Below are 12,605 nucleotides of genomic sequence, written 5' to 3' on the forward strand. Positions count from 1 at the left end.
ATTGCTCATGAAGAGCGTCAGAGAGGAGAGCGATCAGGTGTTAGCCGCCAGGCTTTGGCGCGCTGTAGTAGGTGCAGAGAGACTGGCCATAACTCGCGTACGTGCAAGAAAGATACTCTAGGTACTGCTTAATCTATTATGTTAATATGTAGTAAAACAACTACATTGTGGTGGAACTACAGGCTTATAGAGGTGCGCAGGTTTGGTGGGGTGCGGCGCTCGCTTGCCTGCGGCGCTCGCTTGCCACATACGTTAGTAGCAATAAACGCTAGAATACCGAAAAACAGGGTGTACAGTCTCCCGTCACGAAGGGTAAGCGAATAACCAAGATGTGCGTAGCTCGTGTATTCCAGGATCGCTCAAACTGGCATGCCGCGTAAGTCTTCGATGACAACGATCCAGCCGCTGAATAGCATCAATTTGGAAGGTGCAAGAAGGCATTTTCTTCGTGTTGTAGGACCGGGTTCGCAATTAGGGGGTTGAAGTAGGTTGATTTGGGCCAAATCCTTGGTCTTTGCAAGCTGCGTGGAAGAGAGTGTATCTACCGTAACAAGTCGTCAACGCTGTACTTCTACACTGGAGAGTGACTTACAAGTTGGTGCATAAGCCATGTTTTTAATGGGGTACCGGTTTACGTTGGTTTTCATGGAAATTCTTCGGTCGCCCAAGAGCTGGCGATTGCTCTAATGCTATAGAAGAACAACTCAAGCTCCTCCTTCGGTACATCCTACTCATTTCGCACGACTGAGGATGTTGAATTTCAACTGTACTAAAGGCGTCCTGATCTCTCATGAGAGATACATCGCCTGTAGATTTGGATCCCCGAAGTGACATGATTTGAACAAGAGGTTGTTGGTACAAAGACCTTTTCGCATATAGACCTGGTCCCTTAGGAAGGATGGCGCGTGGCACAGATGCAGAAGATCTGTGTGAGAGGAATCCGGGACGTGATATCGTAAAGTATTGTTGTTTACCTGTCACATGGGAACGATTCAGGTCTGTACTGTGGAATTGCGCCCCAAAGCTATCAATCCAATACCAGTCGTGAGGAATTTGGTCCAACAGAGAAACCGGGCCTGGCTCATTAGTCTGTCTCGCATTTTGTCGTTCTATCTGCTGTAAAGGAGATTGAAAAATCATATCACACAGCCAGTTCTCGACGTCGTCTCTGTTTGCATACAACTCTATCTCTGCCGTATACGTGTCATCAATCTCCTGGTTCTGGATTCTAGATGGTAGCGTCAGTCGTACTGTTTCCAACAGGTGATAAACAAACTTAGAACATACTGGTCTTGAACATCGTAGTTCAGATTTGCTTGCAGCACTAGCTGAAGAGCCTTTTTTGATGGAGCAATATCAGTGTCTTCGTATTGAGGGGTAAGCTGCCGACTGTCTGTAACAGCTGCAAGAGATTTCCTCGAGATACCCCCGTTTGCTGGATTTTGTTGAAAATCAGACTGTGGAGAGTAGTGCGAGTGAACATCTCCTAGTCTTTCGACCATGTCATACTCCTGCTCGCTGTATTCAATCTCTCTGCGAGTATACATTCTCTCGTCATCTTCATATTCAGCTTCAAGTGCGCCCAGCTGGTCTCTCAGTGCTTCAATCTGCTCCAATATCTCTTCTATTTCTCGCGGTACAGCAATCGATTGCCTGTGCAAGAGATTCCGCAACTGGTTCAATGCTGAACCTTCCTTGGAGCCGGTCTGCTCGCGGATGTTGCTGATCTCCTTTCTCTCCCGCTGCATCCGAAATCGATATCCCCTCAAATCCTCCCTAGATTTCGCCAGTTCGTCGATTTGCCTCCGAATTTCGGCGAAGTTATATGTCTGCTTCCCTACAGGGGAACCATGAAGCTGCTCTGGTGGCATCGGAGGTGGTGGCCCTTGTGGGATTGTATGTAAAGGTGGCGGTGGAGGCAGCGGGTCGTCATCGTAGAGTTCGACTTGTGCAGGTTGCACGTATGATTCGTATTGCCAGTCATTTGCGGTCATATTGGAGAGATGGTAGTTTTCTGGATGAAGTCGAGCTGTTGGGGAAGCCGATGTGGCTCGCTGAGTGTAACTACTAGCACTTGCGGAGCTTGACAGCTTGCTGTGGGTACCGATCCGCACTTGTGAAAACCCATTGTGCAATCGTTTCCCTGCGCTCGAGTCAGTGCTCTAAGTACATCAATGTATGCTTGCTTTCCCTGCACACCAATGCTTCTGCTGGTCCTGAGAAAAACAACCGCGATTTTCTTTGCCCGGGTCTTTGGTTGCGGTGAAGCCATCGGAAGCGGCAGGGCGTTGCTAAACTCATCCAAAACAGCTGTGGGGACCAGATTTACTTAGGGATAATGGTTGGGAGAAGGAGCCTCAAAGCAGCAAGGCGAGCCAGTCTTAGCCGGGCCTAGCGAGCGCCCCCTTAATGCAGCCGGGATGCAACCCATGATGCAGGTGTCGGGACAGGTCAGGGTGAGCAAGGATACGGAGACACAGAGGACTCAGGCGCAGGGTGATTAAGAACCCGGCCAAGCCACCAAAGATAAGTGTAAGCTAAGCAGCGGTGCGGCCCACCCTTCGGCTTCCCCACGCGCACGCCACCTCTTCCAAACGTCTACCCACCAATATGCATATCAAGCCTCGCATGCAGAGAATCATGCCGCATGGGGAGCATGACTGTATGGGCCCATGGACTCCGCACTTCGCCCACCCATCCAGGATGCGGCTCTGCTCGTACGCTTCTAGGCAGCTGGCTGTATTCTCTGTGCTTATATAGGGGTTGCGCAACCTGACACAGGCAGCGCACAACCGACATCAGTCGATGCCACCGAAAACATGTCGCAACCCCAATCTGAGTGGAGTCCAGAGCACAACACGTATCTATGCACGCAGTGGGACCCACAGCAAGGGCGTTTCTATCGGACAAAATATGTAAACGGTTTGTAGCCACCCATCTGGTACATGTTTCTGTTGTTGCGGGGACTAACACCCTTGGCCATATGTGTGCAGGACAATGGGTCTTCCTCGACTGGCTTCCGGTCCGCCGTGCTGATTCGCCGCACGACATCAGAGAAAGGCCGGCTGTTCACCGGGCTGTAGAAGGGCCAACGATAGTAGGCACCTACAATCCACACATGCCAACGTCAAACGGCCGTGTGGAGCGGTTGGATCCATGCATGTATCCAATTCCCCTGCAATTGGTTGAGACTAACCCTGCAAAGCTTACTGCGTCAGAGATGGTAGCTTCTTCAGGACTGGCAAGGTACAGTAGCTCCCGAGCGTGTGCCACGCAGCTCCTGCTCACAATTCGATAGGTCTTCTCGGTTCTCTTCAGTGAAGCTGCTGGATCGACAGCAACCCCATACAACGACTCTTTCTCAGTTGTGAAGTTTGGTGAAGTTGTGCACAGCCAGATCCGGCGCTTTATTGTAATCAGTCCAAGGCAAGGTTTCTGCTATGCTATGTAAGATCCATGAACCCATGCAATTTCACACAATGGCTAACGCACATCAGTCCCATCTTCACGTACAATGGCAACGGAACAAAGAAACCGGGCTTAGATCCCATTGCACATGCGATTGCCTACTCTGAAGGCTATCTGCCTTCGCTGTTAGAAGGGGAAACTAAGCTTGAGAAGGAGCCTATTTGCAAGTCATTCAGATACAGGTTCTTGTGCAATCAGGCACTAACTTCACGGACCAATCTAGGCATCACCATGACGCCAAATGTTCCTCCACTGGTTACAGCATCACGAATCTTCTTTGGGATACATCACCCCATCCAGCACAACGTCAAAGTCAAGGATGTCGGTAAAGTACATCCCGACGATATTACTAATCTCTTAGATTACTGGAACATGCACAACCCTGTAATCAGTGCTTGAACTACGTAGCCATTTGCCGACGCTACTGCCACCAACCTTTTCCGCGCGGTCCAGGAAGAGTTTCCTATATCATCTCCTAAGACAAATATGCTTGCTCGTTTTTTTGTCTTTCTCCAATATACGTCACGGCCACAACTCGCAGTATACTATCATTGATCAGCCTCCTGTATCCCTCGGAACATGTCTGGCCAACAATCTCCTATGACTCCTCTCATGTAATGCCCGCTCAAATTGTATCTATCGAACTCAACAAATCACGTTTCGGTTAGCCTCGACTCGCGTGATCAAGTGCATGTCATAAAGTGAACCGCCAGTCAGTACAGGCATCAAGCAATCGTGCTGCAGCTTCATCGATCCATTAGAGAGGTACAAGGCATCGACAAGGCAGATGCGTTTGCCTGTCAATCAAAAGGGGGTGACACAGCATAGGAAGGTTTGCTACTCCTGTGAAGGCAGTAGAGTCATCCAGGAGAGTCCAGCCTCTGAGCGTGTTCCAAGTGTCTTTGTTCTAAATTCCACCATCACATTCCACTGCCTCCTTGCACATGTCTTTGTTAGAGAGTTGCGCTGTCCGCCAAAGCCACAAGTGGCGGAAACACGTGGCTGGGATAGTGGAGTGGTGGGGCAAGTGGGGCAAGGCGGGAACGGCACGAACCCTACCACGACCAACCAACCCCCTTTCCTCACATTCCACCATCCTGAACTGGCCTCCGTTCCGTGTGCACAAACGAGTTTAGGCGGCAAAGAGTAAGTTCCGCATCGCCGGGCCATACAAGTGACATGTTGCTAATCACGTACCCCGCAGCGAAGTCGTGTGCACCCAGTAACCACAGGGTATTCCGGCCCATAATGCCAAAGGCGGTCCGACGGCCGCGCGACAACCGGCACATCCCACATAGAAGGCCTAATAACGACGTAGCTAATGGCATCCCAAGGTTCCTATTGCTCAGGCAGACCTGAGAATGTGTCACTTGACGCCCAGCTGCATCACACTTACAGCAAGTTCGCCTAATTTGCCTGGGCTGATCCTTCGGCTGAGACGCCTTTGTTGCACTCCAATGACAATCTATCACGTCTTCACATGCACTGCTTTTGGTGGCTGCCAGGCGACACCATGTCCTCCAACCAGGGCTTTGCAGTCTGACCAGCGCATACTCGCAAAGATAGCAGCAATACGCAGTTGTCATCGTCCGTCGTGCCGATACTGCGCTCACTGCACATGAACGACGAGGCATTAGGCGAAAGTCAACGGCCACAGTACGTAAGGGCCGCGTGTTGTGCTGAGCCCCGAATTTAGTTTTGAGAAGAGCAACGCTGGACGAGGGCCACGTCATTCCCTAAAGCAGCGCCATGTCTTCTAAGTTTGAAGGTTATTTGAGAGTCCATCTTTTTCACAAGGATGATCATTGGCAGGCGCGTACACAACATCAAAGTATATGGCCATCCATGTTATTTCCTGATCACTACAGCAACATCAGATCCGCGGTAACACGCACACGGATATCACACCAATCAAAACAATGTCTACCTGAGACTTTGTCGACCCGGATTGGCGGCTATGTGCCGTCCCACATGGCAGCCCAATCCCATCTATAGGCTACTTTCACTGCACTCTAGCCGCACTCATACGGGGCGTTCAGGCCGCACTGAAAGCGTTACGCCCAGAGGACCAAATTATAGCAACCATGCAATCCAGCCCAAATGGTTGGCATAATACCAACTATGCCTTGGAGCGCGGAACGACACCTCCGATCCTACTTGAGACGGGTTATCCGCTTTCCCACTTTCCGACTCTACCATGAAAACCCAATGACAAGTCTGTCTCCCAGACTCATGTCTCAGCTGACAATTGCATATGACGGCGAGGCAGTAAACACATTCCCGATGCCCAATAGACGCATGTTCGCAGAGCAACGGCAGATAATGCGACTGTGCACATGGCACAAGACTGATACGCCCCGCGCACGAAAATGGGCGTCCTTGGGAATCCGCATAGCTTGACGGACCTTATCAGCAACTTCTTCCTGCCACTCAGTCTTACGAAATAACACGGCATTGTGTCTAGCGCAGGCAGAAATCAGTATGGATCCGGTTGTGGGCGGGCACTAGGAGCTATTTGGCGTGGGTCAAGCTAATTAAGGTGGGGTTGACCCGACTTGCGGCCCGCTCGACTCCACTCTTAGGGCTACATGGCTCACACAGCCTGGTACGACGAGGCGCTTTAGCTTTTATTCCCCCGAGGAGACGGCACAGCATGTCATTGCTGGAGCTCCGTCTCCAGGTGAGACCCATCGATGCCCTTTCCCCCGAGTGCCGTTCCCAAACCCCGCCAATCGAAGCAACACCAACACCCCCACGGTCAGCCACCGGTTGATAGCAACCACAAACGATTACATCAGTCGCTAAATCCCCGAGATCTTCTATCGGGCCGGTGGAGACGCATTTGCCTTGTCCTCGGGTACCAAGCTGTCCTGCCATTTGCCAGTAGCTCAGCGCTTACAACCGAAGGGCGGTCCTGCTGATACTCCTGTGTAACCTGGCGTCTGGAAAGTAATACCCGGCGACGCGGGTTGGGGTCGCACAGCTGCGCTAAAGTGAGTAATGGGGTAATAGGGGCGCGTTGGTAAGGGAGTTCGCGCTTTTACGCCTTTAAACCTGATCAGGTGAGTGCTAGTTATTTTGGATCATTGACATCATGGCTTGAATGGTACGCTGCTTTGTTCTTTCATGAATTGCTTTCGGCATTTTGAAGGACCATTTCAAAGCTAGGAATTTAGACATGGGGCTGTTCAATCACTTACTAGTAGCAAGATACCAGTTCAGAACTGTTCCCAAACATGCCGAGTTGGTGTCTTTATCGATTCGCTTTCCCTTGTACAAACATCCTAGGTTGTGCTCTTTTCCCTCACGTCGCAGATCCCACTACATATATGTGATTCTTACTTGTAAAAATTCAATCTCTAAAACTCTAGGCTCACGGTGCAGAAACAAAGCTATACACTATTTTTATTCCTGCAAGGAGCGAGCAGAAAGCTGCATATCAACTCTCAAATAGATCCCGTGACCCGCAGTCCTTTTGACCGACTCGGTTACCTAATGCGCCAGACCCCCGTTTTCTCATTCCAAGCCAGTCATGTACATGTGTGTCCTCCTCTCGAGGCTCGCCTCATTCTTCCCAGCTATCAGGATCGCTTATTTCTCATCACCCCCTTTCACATGCGCACGAAAAGAAAAACTAGCTTCTCAATAATGTGACGGAGTCTCAGCAATCCATTAATGAATTTACGTACACCTCCGACGCATCACGAATATTACTCCGCATGTAAAAGTGGTGGCGATGGATGACATATCACAGGTGCACACTTTCAAACCAGACCATGATGCAATAAATGTATGCACTTTTGCTATTACCAATAAAGCCTAGTAGATATTTCTCATTTTGACATTGCATATCGTCAGCAACTCAGTTTCAGCGTTATGCTGCATTTTCCCTATTATTGATACAAGAAAGCGCAACCGACAAAAGAAGACAGATATCATGACTCGCAGCATGTATCGCATTCACGAATAAGTCGCGGCTTGAGCTATTTTTCTGCCGACGGTCCAAACCAGTCATTCAAGAACAACACAGACAAGCTCTATTTCTTTCCTTTTCCTCGTGCGTTAAATGTCTTCAACGGATCTACCTTTCCGTTCCTCTTTACTACCTTCCTCCCCCTGCCCTTGATGTATTTCTTCCTGTCCGGCTTGGGGAGATTGATGCCGACAAACCCAATGTCCTCAGGCTTCTTTCCACCAGGCAAGAGATAGTCTGGGATGTGCTTAAGATGCGGTTGTATCCTAGCTGGGTGATTGAGTGTCTGGTCGTGGCGGAGATGCGCGAGCGCTTCAGGGTTCTCTTCAAACTGTGGCCATGTCAGTTCAGTCCAAGGAACATGCTGGAAAGGAGGAACGACTTACGTATCTCGAAAGCTTTTGTGACTTTGCGAGTTCTGAGTGAATCTCCTTGATACGGGCTTCCCGAATAGCAATCCTTGTTACCGACTTCAAGGCATCTGCAAATCGGTATCGGAATGGCTCCAGGCGCTTCATGTCAAAGTTGTAGTTCTCCAGCTTTTGGCCTTCTTGTTGGTGTTTCTCCACCTTCTTCAGGACGTCTTCATCATGCTCAGATCCGAGAAAAGTCGTGGGCTTGTGTTTCCTGAATTTGTCGCTGGGAATGATGAAGGAGATGGCGGTTCCAGACTTTCCTGCACGTGCTGTCCTTCCTATGCGGTGGAAGTAAGATTTGTACGAGGCAGGGAAGTCAAAGTTGAGGACGCAGGCGACATTCAGGAAGTCAATGCCTCGAGAAACACCTGAATCTTTGCTGTCGTTATTCCTCTTGGCCTTCTTCTTCTTGGGCTTTGAGTCGTCTTCCTGGACTCCAACGACATCGTGTTCATCGCTCGCAATTAGAATATTGTACACGTTTTTGTTGAACTCCTCCACAATATGTGTGCGCGATGCAAGTGGGAGCTCTGAATTCAGTACGCAACTCTTGATTCCGAATTGTTCAAGGAAGAGCTTAACGCGGTATGACCTGTCGACGTCGCCAACGAATACAATCGTCTTGCCTTTGATCAGTTGCAACTTGAACATGGCGTAGATCAGAAGGAATTTTTCGTCTTCGGCGATCTTCAGAACATATTGCTTGACCTATGATGTGTCAGTGTGTGTGATTACGCTCCATGCAGAGATATCCCTTACCTTTTGCGAGTCTTTGTCGAGATCTGCCAGCTTGAGAACAACAGGGTCGGTGCACAGCAGACTACCTAGAGCCTCCACGTCTGTCGAGAGAGTGGCTGAGAGAACAATCTTCTGGACTCCAACTGGTATCTCACGAGCGATGTTCTCCATATCTTCAGCGAATCCATAGCCATTTATCAAGTCACCCTCGTCCACCACCAATGTTCCGAGGTCATTGACCGCCAATGTGGAGTTGTTGATATTTGTCCATGCCCTTGCTGGCGTGGCTACAACGACCTCTGGCTTGTCGGCAAGAGCAGCTTTTGTGACAGCATCTGACTCCTTGCCTGCAATGTTGCGCACTCTGATTTCTTGGCCGCAGTGTTGTGAGAGGGACTTGGCGACGTTTGCGATCTGCTGACACAACTCTCTTGTGGGCGCCAGAATGAGAGAAGTCTGCTTCCGTTGCAGAGTCTTATGTAGGATGGGGAGCAGATATGCGCCCGTCTTTCCTGTGCCTGTGCCTGACCTAGCAAGAATATCACGACCCTCGAGCGCTAGCGGTATGGCCTGCGATTGCACTGCTGTGGGCGATGCCCATTTCAGATCGCGAATTGCCCTCAACAGGCGAGGCTCAAGCTGGAGTTCAGCAAATGATGCCACGGTTATTTGATTCTTTGCCTTGGCATTATCCGAGTTCTTCTTGCTCTTTGGTGTAGTGTTCGCTGTCGCGGTCTCGGTCGCGGTCGTCGCAGGTAGCGCACGTTCGGGCGAGCTGCTGGGGTGGGAGTGCGACTCGTCGCCTGATGTTTCTTCTGGCACATCGTGCTCGTTTAGCTTTCGCTTTACCATTGCGGGAGGGTCTTTGTAAAATTCACGATTCGAAATTTGTTTGTGGAAGTTGTTTCGTTGGAGTTGTGCGCTGCTGTCTGTCGGGAACTTCTCAACTTTTTTGACGCTAGCACCCGCAGCTGGCTTGGCAAGCCCCACCGCGGAGGAGCGCAATTGCCGGCCGCTCCAGCAATTCTTCACTCGTACGCACCCAATTTGACAATGTCACTTTGTCCCGACACATGCATTTATTACGAGGAGCCAGGCTCATTAATCATAGACAGCATGAGTACTATCGTATCCAAATCATCTCTCTCCCTCTCATATCCCATTATGCCCTCCCATCATTTCATATTCCCATCATTCCTCATCCTGAACTTGAACCAGAACCTGAACCTGAACCTGAGGCTGCACTTAGAATGCTAACCAAGTTCAGGTTCGTCTTGCAGTAATCATCGCACGTAGCCTACACCATCACATCAGCAAGTGTCGGTTTCGATTCATGTGAAAGACTTACGTTGGGCAAATTCCTCTTTGCGGTATCATGCTTGAGGGTGTTCAGTTTGTTCACCAAGCCTGTGATCTCCTCACTACCCAAGTCTTTCAGTCCTTTCAAAATTGCATCAAGCGTTCCCTGGTCCGGGCCCTTGTAATTTGTGCTCAGCACATCGAGTCCCGGTGGAGTCTTGGTCTGTGCTGTCGCGGTCGAATAGCTGCCATAATATGGCATATAGTCGGCATCGCACCCCCAGAACAATATGCTGAATTCACTGGTAGCATTGGCAATGATGCCAGTTCCCCTGAAATCAAGCAGGTCTACAAAACCTGGACGTGGCGTATCAACGCCGTAGGTGGTGTAGACGGTCTCATTGCCGGGAATCTGGAAGGAAAAGAGATCATTGACTTGGCCGGTGATATCCGAAGGATCGACAGGAGTTGGATCATATTGTATGTTCCTCATCGTGACATACTGGGGATTTGTGGCAACAATAATGTACCACGGCTTGAAGAAGAATCCCACAGGTAGCGGACGCCAAGGGCAGTTGTCTTGTTGCGGACTAGTCACGTTGAACTCAGGTGGCAGGCGAACCTGCACACCCTCGGCGCCAACCTTCTCCGGACACACATTAGGAACACATGGGGAGGCAGATATCGAGAGAGCAAAGAGAGTCGTAAGAGCTACACTGAGGGCCACCATGATGGGCAGAGAATTTGCAGTGACAATGGACTGCCGGATCGCCATGGCTATTATATATGTGTTTTTATTTATTAACACAGCCAATACCCATGCTCCAAAACACGAACAAGGTTTATGCTTACTTCATCCGAGTTGTGCACGGAGACATGCACATATCGGGTCACGGTCGGCCGGGTATATGTTGATCGTACGAAATCTCAACAGCCATGTTGTTGTTCAGCTATTGTGGCGCATTTGCAACCACGAATCATACCGTAGGCGGTGCTTAATCCATTTCCATTCCGCGGACATGGCGATTGTAGAGTGTAGGTGTAGATACCACAATTTGAATCTTATGTAGGCTCTGAGACGACGTCGAAGACGTCTGTAAGCTATGAAAGTAAAGGGGACGCTGACCCGCCCGTTCCGTAAGTAAACGTCATCCCTGTTCCGACTCTTGCGGTAAGCTTGAATGATGATTTCACATGCCCGCATTCTTCCTCGGCATTGGGTACGCTGTATCTTGTATGTAGGTTGTAAGTTTGCGCGAGAGCGCTAGCCGGGCGGCGCAAGACCTGAGCGTGACGTCGGTGTAGAGGAAAGCCAGAACAGTGTGTCATCACGTGACTTCTCGGGATCTGGCGGGGATCAGGGAACCAGCTACAGCCTTGAGGCTCAATGAGGGTGTTGGGCTGCATGAAACCTTCGTCATTCGGTATACAAACACGTCCACCGGTGTTTTGTGCGCTATGCGCTGCATATGAATTTACACACAATATGCTGGGCAAAGATGGAAGAAAGTCCGCAAAGGTTGTGCAGGGCCACGACGCAATAAGCTGACGTCCTCTACGGAGGTGCCTTTCTAAAGTATTGTCTGACGCTAATCTCGGCGCTTCGGCACAACTCTTCTTGGCGCAACTCCTACCTTAGAGTTAAGGGGCTGTTTAATTAGTCTGCCTACTACTATGTAGTTATCCTTTAACTATAGCTCCTTATACTAATATATATACCTGTACCTTAGTAATTGCGTTAAAATTACCTCCTATTAGCAAGAATACCTTATAAGTCTTTACTGTTACGAACAAACAGGAAGGGTTCCTCTCAACAGGTTTCAGTGAAAGGTTGCGGAGTCAACCTAGGGGAAACAAAGGCGTCAAAGGACGCCAGGGAAATGATCAACGCGGGGCGTACGGATCACGTGACGTACCATCCCGCCAAGGCTGGCCATCCGGGATGGCAGCGCATGACAGGATGCCAGCACCATCCCAACCATCCCGCCGAGATGGAATGGACAGGATGGCAGGACCTGAAGCAATGGGTATAAGAATGTGTTGGATTTCATTATTACACTCGTTGTGGTCAACTCAGAATAGTTCATCTCTTACACAGATTGATACTTGTTATTCTATCCTAGTATAGAATTGATTGTTTACCTTTTGGTTAAATCCTATAGTTAACTCTTTTCCACACGACATATGCGAAACAATCTCACGGACTACCGCTTAAGTCTACTCGCCCTAAACCGGACCGAGATCAGAGAAGTATAGCCCAACCCCGTGTAACATTTACGCTAACTAGCGTTTATCTTTGTACTATAGATTATATCTATAGTAGAGCTATTGCTATAGGCTTTAAGCTAAACGACCTTCTTATTAAGATCTTTCTACACCACGTTTAGGATGCTCTAAAGCCTAGTAGGCCTGCTAAGCAGGCAGAGGTGAAGGAGCAGATATTGCAATAAGTACGACACGATAAATATAGACGAGAGAAGAGCTGTGCTAACCTTACTAGTGGGCTTAGTCTCTAAGGAGTTGAAATCTCTGCCTCTACTGTCTAGAGGGTGTTAAGAGTAGTAGGATATAAGAAGACCAAGCTAACGAGGAAGCCTAGGTTAACATAGGAGATAAGGAGTGCTCGTCTTAAGTGGGCATTAGAGCATAAGGACTGTAACGGGCTGAACGCCCTTTGGATAGCTCCTCGATGGAATCTCGGTCAAGCAGCA

At 49.5% G+C, this 12,605-nt stretch overlaps 4 protein-coding genes across 4 annotated transcripts; 1 reads left to right on the forward strand and 3 right to left on the reverse strand.

Moving 5' to 3' along the window:
* Nucleotides 1-592: 592 nt before the first annotated feature.
* Nucleotides 593-2,218, reverse strand: SETTUDRAFT_171762 (uncharacterized protein). The gene is made up of 3 exons (XM_008029075.1): nt 2,200-2,218; nt 1,288-2,143; nt 593-1,228 (listed from the first exon to the last, which is right to left on the reverse strand). The coding sequence occupies exons 2-3, from the start codon at nt 1,992-1,994 to the stop codon at nt 616-618; spliced, it is 1,320 nt and encodes a 439-aa protein (XP_008027266.1). The 5' UTR covers nt 1,995-2,143; nt 2,200-2,218; the 3' UTR covers nt 593-615.
* A 583-nt stretch (nt 2,219-2,801) lies between these two features.
* Nucleotides 2,802-3,867, forward strand: SETTUDRAFT_136688 (uncharacterized protein; the record flags this gene model as incomplete). The annotated part of the gene is made up of 5 exons (XM_008029076.1): nt 2,802-2,922; nt 2,994-3,158; nt 3,206-3,246; nt 3,299-3,447; nt 3,498-3,867. The coding sequence occupies exons 1-5, from the start codon at nt 2,820-2,822 to the stop codon at nt 3,865-3,867; spliced, it is 828 nt and encodes a 275-aa protein (XP_008027267.1). The 5' UTR covers nt 2,802-2,819.
* A 3,508-nt stretch (nt 3,868-7,375) lies between these two features.
* SETTUDRAFT_179346 (uncharacterized protein) lies at nt 7,376-9,447 on the reverse strand (the record flags this gene model as incomplete). The annotated part of the gene is made up of 3 exons (XM_008029077.1): nt 7,376-7,772; nt 7,828-8,565; nt 8,617-9,447. 3 exons carry the CDS (start codon nt 9,445-9,447, stop codon nt 7,506-7,508), a joined length of 1,836 nt encoding a protein of 611 aa, XP_008027268.1. The 3' UTR covers nt 7,376-7,505.
* Nucleotides 9,448-9,892: 445 nt separating this feature from the next.
* Nucleotides 9,893-10,624, reverse strand: SETTUDRAFT_91402 (uncharacterized protein; the record flags this gene model as incomplete). Its single annotated transcript, XM_008029078.1, has 1 exon — nt 9,893-10,624. The coding sequence occupies one exon, from the start codon at nt 10,622-10,624 to the stop codon at nt 9,893-9,895; it is 732 nt and encodes a 243-aa protein (XP_008027269.1).
* Between the last annotated feature and the right edge of the window lie 1,981 nt (nt 10,625-12,605).

This window comes from Exserohilum turcica (assembly GCF_000359705.1).
Source record: "Exserohilum turcica Et28A unplaced genomic scaffold SETTUscaffold_3, whole genome shotgun sequence".
Taxonomy (NCBI): domain Eukaryota; kingdom Fungi; phylum Ascomycota; class Dothideomycetes; order Pleosporales; family Pleosporaceae; genus Exserohilum; species Exserohilum turcicum.

Bases quoted from the DNA above. Each gene is read 5' to 3' on its own strand.
- SETTUDRAFT_171762 (XM_008029075.1), bottom strand. From the start codon at position 1,994: ATGACCGCAAATGACTGGCAATACGAATCATACGTGCAACCTGCACAA. The intron at 1,229-1,287 runs GTATGTTCTAAG...GCTACCATCTAG, and splicing joins AACTACGATGTTCAAGACCA to AATCCAGAACCAGGAGATTG.